The sequence below is a fragment of the Carassius carassius genome, chromosome 17 (assembly GCF_963082965.1).
Source record: "Carassius carassius chromosome 17, fCarCar2.1, whole genome shotgun sequence".
Lineage (NCBI taxonomy): Eukaryota > Metazoa > Chordata > Actinopteri > Cypriniformes > Cyprinidae > Carassius > Carassius carassius.
Genome location: NC_081771.1, coordinates 10,443,908 through 10,455,304, shown reverse-complemented (window position 1 = coordinate 10,455,304; position 11,397 = coordinate 10,443,908). Strand labels below are relative to the sequence as shown.

The window sequence follows — 11,397 nt, the reverse complement described above, 5'->3', positions numbered from 1 at the left end:
TACGCACAAAATTAACATGTATGTCTTTTTCAACATTTTCAATATATTAGTTTAGCTTTTAATAAACTAAGATTTTAGTCACTTCATTCACCTGGTGTTTGGCTTCAAACTGGTACTTAGTTTATAAAAAATAATTTAGATTTATTTTTATATACAATTTAGACATGCACTGTTTCAACTTTTCTATATCAGATTTTCTCTATGAGTACAGTTTGTGGTCCCTAACATGACACACACACAATACATGCCTAGTGTATTGAGAATTTGGAGTCCAGCCTTTGTTTACATCAGGGGTGGGGAGCGTTGATCCTGGAGGGCCTGTGTCCCTGCAGAGTTTAGCTCCAACCCTAATCAAACACACCTGAACAAGCTAATCAAGGTCTTCAGGGGCTAAAGTCAGCAGGGACACAGGCCCTCCAGGATCAACGTTCCCCACCTCTGGTTTACATAGTCCAACTAAATAATATGACTTTTAAATGAAACCCTCTAAACAAGAAAATTAGATTTGTTTGAACATTTATTAAAGAACACATTTGGGTACTCTTGGATAGTATACTAAAATGTTTTGGCTTGTGTTTGGGATGATTTTACATTGTCCATGTTAAGTTGTTTTTTAAACAACCCTATTAGCCATGTTATTTAAATAATGTAATTGTTTAATGAGCAGAATCAGATATTAATCAGAATTAATCTAAATATTAATTTAGAATAGATGTTTTCATATTTATGCCAAATCAACAATTAAAGTATTAATCCCTATTCCTCTTCCGAGGCTGACCTACAAATGTAGACCTCATCCAGTACAAAGAGCCTTTTGGCCACGTTTTTAATATGCGCCACAAATATACTACTGTTCAAAACTAGTCATAGATATAATACCAAGTACATTTATTCAGCAATGATGAATTACCTTTAACAATAAATATAAAGACATTTATGTTGTGTATAAATCAGCATAAAACAGCACAGAAATGTTTCTTGAGCACCAAATCCGTGTATTAGAATGATTTCTGAAGGATCTTGACACTGAAGTCTATGATAATGATGCTGAAAATTCAGCACTGCATCACAGGAATAAATTACATATAATAATTCTTATTGTGATATTTCAGGGTATTACTATTTTTACTGTAAATATAAATTTAGCCTGGGTGAGCATAAGAAACATCTTTAAAAAATACTAAATCATTTAAAAAACCCAAACTTTTGAATGGTAGTGTATCTCTCTCCTCAATTATGAGTCTGAGCTGTTCTTACTGCACATATTGAATAAATACAACATCAGCGTTACATTTCAACACACATATATGGCAATTGGTACAATATTTCATGTAAACCTTATAAATAAGTATAAACAATTTAAAAGTAATGTACTATGTTAAGAAATATGTCCATGAATAGGAAACCCCATTAACTCCAATGTCTATACTGTTGACTATTTGGTCTTCTTCTCTTCTTCTTTTTTGTCCTCAACAACCTCAGACAGATCTTCCACCCGTAGTGTTTTCACTTTGTTCTCCATGTTGGTGATCCTCTGTTTCATCTTGCTCTGGTAGGATGTGTATTCTCCCATAAGCTTGGCAAACTTGCCAGTCATGACATCAAGGTTGTTCTCTAGGCGGTGAATCTTCTCTTCCAGATCTTTGGGATCAGCACCGGCGCTTGCAGCCGCCTCATCAAGAAGGTTGTCCTTCCTTAAGATGGCCTTCCCTTTCTCCTCCAGGGCTTTTTTGGCATCTGGGTATTCAGTAAGCGCTTCCACCAGGTCATCTTTAGACAGTGCGAAGAGGTCCGAATAGCCGACGCTACGAATGTTCGCCGTTCTTCTGTTTCCGGCTTTACTGCCTTTGATTCCAAGAATACTGATCTCTCCGAAGTAAGCGCCGTCACTGAGCACCACAAACTGCGTGACTCCATCATCGGCCACTACAGCAAGCTTTCCTTCTTTGATGATGTACATTTCTCGACCAATGTCACCCTTTTTACATATATAATCTCCAGGACTGAACACCTGAGGCTGCAGCTTCAACACCAACTCGATGAGAAGTCCAGCTTCACAATCCTGGAAGATTCGCACCTTCTTCAGTGTATCTAAATGGACATTGATGGCTATTTCAGCTTTGAGCTTGTCTGGAAGGTTCTTCAGGACCTCCTTCTCATCGCAAGTTTTCTTCTCCGTCCAAAGGTAGTCAAACCATTTGATGACCCTGGCCTCCAGGTCTTTACTGACCTTCCGGAACTGCATGTACTGCTTGATGGAGTCGATCTTGGCCTGAAATTCAGCACGAGAAGCATTCATGTTGGAGATCATGGCACCGACGTTACCGACGATGGTAGCGAAAATCAACACTCCGATGAGGAAGTCCATAACGACAAACAAGTATTCGATGTCTTTAACAGGAGGTGGCGTTTCTCCGATGGTGGTGAGAGTCAGAGTGGACCAGTACAGACAGTAGATGTACTTTCTGGCCAAGCGGCCGTATTCAGGGTGGCTGATGTTTGGATATACCCATGTGTCAGTCCCAAAGCCAATCGTTTTGGAAATAGCAAAGAAAATGCAAGCGTTCCAGTGAATAATAATCAGGATGTAAAGTACGAGGTTGCTGATGCGGAAAATGTTCGGGTAGTTTGTTCGGGTTTCTGTGCGGTCGAAGAACTCGAAGAGACGTGCCATTTTGAAAAGGCGGTTAAAGCGAAGTTCAGGGTTGTTGAAGCCCACTTGGAGCATTATTAAATCCGTCGGGATCATTGAAATCATGTCGTATTTAAACTGTGGGATTTTCTTGTAATGATCCATCAACTTCTTTGAGTCTTTGACAAGGAGACCCTGCTCCAAGAAGCCTGAAAAATACATTTTAAAATGTCATTTATTCCTTAAATTTCACAGTGTCACATAATCTTTCAAAAAATCATTCTAATATTTCGATTTGGTGCTCAAGAAAGCTATATTTTCGTTATTATTATCAGCATTGAAAACAGTTGTGCTTTCACACTTTTTGGAAACAAATTTTTAAGGATTCTTTGATTAATAGAAATTTCATGAAACTTTATTTTAAAAAAATAACTGAATGGTAGTACATTGATATTTAATTTAAAAATATGTGTTGGATATATTCAATCAATACTATTAACATTAATAGTGTTAAAAAAATATTTGAACTCTTTCTGAAAAACCACCATACCTGTTCTTGATCTGACAAACGTGTCTGCATAATAGATTACATCTGAGGTATAGTCCATGATGATCCAAAGCGTGGTGTAAGAGTTCTGAAGCTCATTAAAACAGGCCCTAAAGAAATATATACAGTGAAGCACAAGCCACATCTCTCTACACGTCTGAAGTTACTGATTTCATGAGAGATACCGCATGAACAGACCTTGTCACCAGCATCATCAGGTTGTAAAACACTGGGGCTGCTATGACTGAAAGCCACCTGTAATACTTGTCTGAGGCTGGGTCCATGATCCACACATCTTTCCTAAAACACATGAACACCTACTGAATCGCAGCATTCATCTGTGAATAATCCATATCATTATCTGATTATTAGTACTAAAGCTGCTGTTATTGAAATTTCATTTGTGGCATACTCACGGCGGAGGAGGAGCATCTTTCTTTTTATCATCTTTCTTATCATCCTTCTTTTCGTCCTTTTTCTCATCTTTTTTCTCGTCCTTGTCATCTTTTTTCTCTTCCTTCTTGTCTTCATCTTTTTTCTCATCTTTTTTTATTTCTTCCTTTTTGTCCTCCTTTTTGCTGAAGTTAACATTTAGGGTTGTTTTTATTTGAATTAGCTTGTGAACTCGTTTGGTTAAGGGTCACGACCAGTGTGAACTAACACTAGTAAGCTCTCATGTTAACCTGCAGAGGGCAGCATTAACACTACCAATACTCACTGAACACTATAAGAACAATGTACTATACATTTTAGACTATCATCTGTTGTTATTAATTGAATATTTTAGATAAATTCTTTTCAGTATTGTTTTGTTTTTAGGATTCTAAAATCTAGTATCTATCACATCCACGTATTAATTATATTTCTGTCATTTACGATGCTCTTTATAGGGTTTTTTATCTCTACATTGTACTTACTCATCTGTGTTGTTGCAGTTGTTCATATTGGAAGCTGCCAGAGGCCAGTGATTGGCTTTTCTTAATGAGCAAAAGGCATTGATTCTTGTTATTATTGTGGAGTGCATTCTGAGGGATCTGATTCTAGAACAACAACTATAGATCATCACTACTGCTGATTTATTATCTATATTTACAGTGAACAACTGTTTCCATTAGTTTCTATTCTACAAGTCACTGTAATACGGTTTTACCAAAAGGAGGTTTTCTACATGGAAATCTACATACTGTTTTGGGATTTTGATTTTATTACATGAATCCTCAGCTCCGTGATGTTTTATGAATACTCTGCACACAATACGGATGTACTGTGTTTTTGCACAGATGCAGCATGATTCTCTACGACGTGATTCTTTTATTTTCAAGGCCTCTACATTATACCAAAGGTGTCTCTGCCTGTATAAAGAAACCATACAGAAAACCTTTATCTTGACTTACTTCCTCTTATGAGGCCTGTCAGGAAAGCCCATAGAGCATCGGGCATTACTTCCTCGGCTAGATAAGTCTTTGAGGTCAGGTCCACGGAATCGCTCTAAAAAGGAGTCGGGACGCTCAACCTCTCTGTGAAGCCTGTGTGATGCCCAGTTCCTCAGCATTACCAGAAACTGGGTAAGCCTGGGAGACCAAAAGATATCAGACAGTAACACTTCCAAACACTTTATACAGTATGTAGCTTTCTGTTCAAGCCATGTCAAACACACACTTAACATGTTTACATTTTGCACAGTTTTGTTGATGAGTGTGGATCATACTTCTCTGTATGGTAAAATCAGATTTGTTCATGACTGAGTGTGCAGTTGACTTGGCTTTGGTGGTAATCACGGATCACATGGTAAACTACGTTAAAGCTTTGGTTTGGATGGACTTGATGTTACCTTGCCATAGCCCCAGCACCTGTGAAAGAGCTTCTCCTGGATTCCTGAAACTGGCTGGTCGCAGAAGAAATGATGCCCTGCATGTCAGAGGAGTTGTCCTCATATAGAGAATGTGCCCTAAGAAAAGTAAGGTTTAATCATGTTTTAAAAAGACCATCTATTGAAACTAAGCTGCAGAAATTGCAAAAAAAAAAATATATATATATTCTCCAAATTACAAAGTGTAGCACTTGCATTTCCATATATTTTCATGAAGAATCCAAACAATTCATTTTTTTTTTTTAACAAAACACCAGACCATTTCAATCTAAACTTAACTCTTTCATTCTAACCTGCTTGCACCATTTTCAGTCTGGTCCAGTTCATCATCAGAGGCTCGGACTGAAAGCATGTGTCTGGATGGGTAGGATTGCTCTGTACAAATCTTCGCCATTCTCTTTCTTCTCCTCGACTACTCTAGGCATCCAGCATTTGATGAGACATGTCAAACAAAGGACAACACCATAACAAAAGACCATGAATAATTAAACATTTAAAGCATGTATTTGATCCTAGAAATGATGCTCAAAAGCATACTGCAATGAGGCTTTTAATGGGCTGCCATTATTTAAGATAATAAAATTTGATCAGCTGAACCCAGTTCAATGGTATTAAAATCTGAAGAGATTACAATAACCTGTTATTGGCTTGAACTCTGCAAACCCGTTTTCACACCGACAGCACTGCCATCTGAACACATCGCCTAAAAATACTTGCTGCTTAAACACTAAACAAGATCAGTGGCCCATCTCACTGGTAGATCTTGACCCAGATGTACTTTAAAGGCAACTCGAGCCTCCATGTAGACAGAACTCTTAGAAAGTGTGTCTGCATATAGCAAGAATTGGTAGACTAATATTTGGTTAAACAGAGAGGCAATTTGATTTATTATTTTATTTGATTTGTTCATATGGCAGGAAATAATAATTAAAAAAAAAAAATACAACCAACTTCCTAACCCAGTTATACACCTCATCTTTCAGGTTCTTTGATGCTGCACTTTCTCTATCTAATGATGTTTAGTTTTGCTGAGGGAAGATTAGTGTAATTAGACTAACACCACCAACGCTATTTGTGTAATCTATTCCAAATCCAGAACGACGCTAAAACTGAGGACACACAGCAACTTCTTGTCTGCAGTCCTGATTTCCAACCACAGAGTTCTGTCGTCTGAGGATCTCAATACCCCAATGCCCACCCTAAAAAATAAATCAACACTCTGACATGCCTAATGTAGTCGTTCTTTCAATAATGTGTTCTGTCGTCACACAGTTAACAGAGAGAAAAAAACTCTGTTCATCATTTTGTTTTAAATGCTTAGTCTTTTTGCTAAATCATCTAGATTAAGTGTACATTGGCACTGTAATGTAAAGTGTCACTATTGCATCGACAATGAAAATCTGGACTGGTTTATTTTCATTAAACGGTTTAGTTGGAAAGCTGCTACACGTGCGCCACAAACTCTCTGACTGGCGGGAATCCTGTTTACTCGTTTAAATTTGTTACGAACCTTAGTTATTATTACATTATGTAATATTTCAGTGTCTTCTTGACGACTTCTTTATCGTCTCATCGACAAATTCTTTCGCAAACACCAATGGACAACAAATAAGTGTTCGTATGGGAATTAACAGCACTTTCATGGCATCATTTACACTAGTAATCATGTAATCTATTAAACTTACCTGCGAAGCAACAATATTAAGTAGTCCAACAGGTTTAGGGCACCAGATTCAAAGAAAATTCCTGTTCAAGTTGCTCTTTGGTTGAAGCAATTGGTGATCTGCTTAATGTTATGTAAAATCCCATCTTTAAAGAACTAATTCGAGTTTGCATTTTTGGCCATCAGTTTTCACCCACTTTTGATGTCATCACCAGTTTTCTTAGATGTCCAAATTTTTAATTGACTGCTAAAGGATGCGTTCAGAAGTCCGCAGCTCCTCGGATGACTGACAGCTCCGAGCTTTCGATGTGGACGTGGGCGGAGCTTAGTGCTCGTCTGCTCATTAATATTCATTAGCAATTATCAATTGCAAATGAGTCTGCCATTTTTACAACTGACTGAAACATAATGTTAATATTTGTAATTCCTCTGTTATTTATTTATCTTTAGGGCAAAAAGTATAGAAATGAGGGCATATTTATTTTTACTGACACATTTATATTCTAGATTTGACTATTTTCTGAAAATAGTTTTAAAGCATGTTATCTTTTTTTATATTTGTATAATTGCATTGTGAGAACCCCTTTTCTGTGCTGCCAGGCAGTATTTTTGTCCTGATGAACCAGCACTTTTTAAGCACTGGATTAAGGATCCACTGAAAAAAGCGGCAAGTGTTGGTGGCACTATACCGATATCACCAACTCTGGCATCAACATGGTCGTCTCTGCCATGCTAATGAGACCTGAGAAATCCTTAAGGCAATCTGCGGAGCTGCATCGTTAATCCCAGATTAGGCCTGAGCACCTATCTGAGCCACCAAATAATCTTTTTTGGCCTCCGCCCTTGAAATACTATGTGTGCACCAGTTAAACTGGGCTGACCTCACATAGCACATGTTTAGTACATGGTTTGTCTTTTTTTTTTTTAACAAAGAGTACAGCAGCTAAAGGCAGAATGAGAACTCCGACATTATCTCAAGGGAGCTCTGTGTTTTGAGTGTGTCTGAGACGAGTCAAAAAGAGTAAAAGAGAAACCAATATATCACAAATACAAACAAGTAATATGAATTATAGAAGCATTTGCAAACATAATTTTTAATGCCATGTCTCCTGCCAAAAGCATATTATTAAGTTCCACTAATAAGGACTAAGCTGCCCTTTAACATCTGCCATCTGTCACAGATCTCCACAAGATTTGTACTTAAGTGAATTCAAAATCTGAATTCCAGGCTAAAGGTTCAACATGCAAGTTTTTAAATGAAAAATAACCTTTTGTACTTGGTTTTAATAGCTAGTAAATTGTAATTGTCTTTTTATCCTATTACTGTTATATAGGTTTGCCTTTCCCCTGTACTAACTTGATTAAAGACAACACTGAATATGTTTATATATTTGTGTGTGGGACTCAGATGTGAATTTCATATATGTGTTATCAGAAGCAGCACTGTAGATCCCTTATTCATCACATAATTCATAACTTTGAAAATAATGCTAGTCATGAATATCAGTCTTTGTACCCTCATGGAAATCTACAAAGACACACTTTTGAGTTATTGTGTTATTATTTTCCCAATTATTACTTATTCAATAATTTATATACATCATAAAAAAGATTTTATACAGACAGAAATACCTCTTTCAAGATGAAGAATATAGTACACAGTATACAGAATATAGTATAATATCTGACACAGCCCTTCAATCAGAAACCAATCGATTTTCAGCTAAATATTTTTCTGACATTCCACCAATCTGTTTACTGCAGTGCAGGCCTTACACACAGTGCTTTTTCCGTTCATCTCAAGGGAAGCTAAGTGTCTTCGGCTCAGCTGCTTTAAAGCTCTACATTTGATTGGGACATTGACTGCCAAAACAGCACTGCTGCATCCTTTAGGGAAATGCCATGATGTAACACTCTGTAATACAAACCTAGAAAAAAAATTTTTATATTAAAACAATCGCTCTATAAGTCACACAACTTTGACTGATGATGTCATTATAGATTATGAGCTAATGCCTATTTGCCTTTCACACAGGTTCCATAATTAGCTGGCTAATTGTCTAGGTTTGCACAATACCTCTAAATAGACTCTACTGGAGTCATTTCTAGAGCTGCTTAATACAGCCACACTGGAGTACTGGTTGGGCACAACTGTTATGTTACTACAGCCTCTATTTACACTCAGATTAAGACAACACCTATTCCGACTTTTTTATTTGTTAACTAATGTGTAACTCATCTGAAATGCACCTTTTTGTCTATTGTATTCCAGACATCTGTTTAACTGGACTCAATAAAAATACTCAATGAATGTTAAATTATATATAATTGAAAATTAAAGGGATAGTTCGCCAAAAAACAAGAAAATTCTCACACTCATTTTGTTCCAAACCTACTGTATATGCATTTATTTCTTCTGATATTCTGAGGAATGTTGGTAACTAAACATTTTTGGTTTCCACTGACTTCCACTGTGTGGGAAATAATACAATGAAAGACAATGGGAATCAAAACTGTTTTAAAACGGAACATTCTTCAAAATATATATTTTCAGCCTCACACAAGGCCGTTATACCTGGAGACATAACCAGCTTCTTAAGAGTTTGGCAGAAGCTATTGAGAGCCAGAGGAATACCATCAACTCCTTGCCCCTGAGAGCAACCAACTCCCAACCTTCATCCGAGAGGGACAGAAAAAGTCCAATCATTCCCCTACTAAACCAGAAACTGGACAGCTTGCTATGGCTCGGGATTCGAAGATGCTGGTCGATATAGGCAAGCAATTGATTTTTCCACCTGAGATTGCAGCTACTACTCTTAGGCCAGACATGATTCTTTGGTCCCCTTCATTGAAATCTGTTTATATCACTAAGCTTACAGTCCCATGGGAGAGCTCAACGAGTGATGCATATGAACGCAAGAAGCTGAGCTACTTAGAACTGGCAGCAGACGCTCATCAACGAGGATGGAAAGCGAAAGTCTATCCGGTTGAAGTGGGATGCAGAGGTTTTGTGGGTTCGGCTTCCATCAGACTGCTGAAAGATCTTGGCATCCATGGACAGGCACTGCGACAGACAATTAGATCGATCTCCGAAGTGGCTGAAAGAAGCAGCCAGTGGATATGGATTAAGAGAAAGGACCATTGTTGGGCTCAAAGAGTATATATGACCTAATAAATCACCTATAACCCACTTGAGAATCCAGAGCATAATCATCCATGAGAAGAGCGAACAGGGTACGAAGTCAGCTTGACTCAGGGAAGAGGATATTTCCTGCCTTGCATAGTCCAGTGGGATGTGTAAACAACTAGGCAACTTTCATAACTGGGCATGGGACACAAGCTCAGGTTTGATCACCCTGTAGCTGGCCACCTTTGAAAAGGGTGTCTAGTGTTGCAAGGCCGAAACACCCCCTGATTCAAAGGTACACTACTGACGATGTGTCCCGAAATTTACATCTTTCCCAATACTGAACTATAGCTCCCACTCTCAACATCAAGGCAAATCTCATGTGCATACAATCCATTGGCACAATGGACAGTCTACCATCATGTCCTGTGTTTATGATATTTTTGTGTTCAGAAGAATGAAATGTAAACAGGTTTGAAACAACATAAGGATGAGTAATTGACAATCCAGTTTTTGGTGGATCACTTAAAGGTAATAATTGTGAATTTATTTAATGATGATAATAAAACTATCACTGAGTGTTTGTTTGGGATCATGTACAGAAACGTTCAGCTCAATTAAAAGCCTCTTAGCTCACACAGCCAGAAGGTAAAGGTAATCACTGTCTCTAAACACATCTTCCTCTTTGGCCTGCCTATCTTTGTCTCTCTCTCCTTCTCACCCACTCACTCATCATAGTTACAAGTTGTCACCTTTCACCCTATGTGCTTCTGTAACTTTTTTGCCAGTGTGCTCCATGCGTACATGCAACCAGAAAACAGAATCTGATAGTATTGTGTTACCAGCTTCACTCAAAATCATTAGAAATGACAGTGATACACCCACATACCTGCTGCAATTAACAGATTTAATTCCATGTGAACTGAACCTGTACAAAAAAAAGTTTGCTTTGAACCCTGTGCATTTTTGGAAATTGTAATAATGCAAAAAAAAAAAAGATAATAATAAAATAAAATAAAAATTTTGAGGCAATACTAGATTGAGTTTCTAATGAATAGAGTTGAACGCTACTTTATCCCAGCTAATCAAAATATGTTTTGCTAATTTTCTCATTAAGAAAATGTTATTCAAAATATAATTAATGTTTTTTAGTAGGAACATTTTTAAAATATGTTTCAGAAAAACTTTCCATAAACAATGTATAAATAATGTTATAATGCTGATACTGAAGACATTAATAAAGACCATAACTTTGAATTAATATTCTGTTAACGTTACTGGAAGAAACATTTGTCAACACTTTAAAAGAACCTTATACCTGAATATTAAGCTCTAAGAACATTTCCATCTTTGTAAAAACCCTACACTTCACATGAAGAGAAAACCACTTCCTTTATTATAACTGCAGCTGTCACTCACTTAAGGTCAGCAGGAGGTCACCGACCTAATATATTTATTTGATGTGTGCTCTTTTGTTTCCTGATTTCTCTCAGGAAAAATAACTGATACAAAATAGATCAATTAAACAGCTGCAATGTGGAGCTGTTTACAATGCCAT

The 11,397-nt window shown here is 37.2% G+C and overlaps 1 protein-coding gene across 3 annotated transcripts; it reads right to left on the bottom strand.

The window, feature by feature from the left end:
- Window positions 1-538: 538 nt before the first annotated feature.
- Window positions 539-6,928, bottom strand: LOC132161066 (cyclic nucleotide-gated channel cone photoreceptor subunit alpha-like). Of its 3 annotated transcripts, XM_059570858.1 has the most exons (9): window positions 6,735-6,928; window positions 5,343-5,466; window positions 5,011-5,127; window positions 4,574-4,750; window positions 4,097-4,156; window positions 3,596-3,757; window positions 3,378-3,479; window positions 3,183-3,289; window positions 539-2,841 (listed from the first exon to the last, which is right to left on the bottom strand). In XM_059570858.1, exons 2-9 carry the CDS (start codon window positions 5,441-5,443, stop codon window positions 1,436-1,438), a joined length of 2,232 nt encoding a protein of 743 aa, XP_059426841.1. In that variant the 5' UTR covers window positions 5,444-5,466; window positions 6,735-6,928; the 3' UTR covers window positions 539-1,435. The 3 variants fall into 3 exon arrangements, with proteins under 3 accessions (XP_059426841.1, XP_059426839.1, XP_059426840.1); XM_059570856.1 differs by lacking the exon at window positions 4,574-4,750; XM_059570857.1 differs by lacking the exons at window positions 3,596-3,757; window positions 4,097-4,156.
- Between the last annotated feature and the right edge of the window lie 4,469 nt (window positions 6,929-11,397).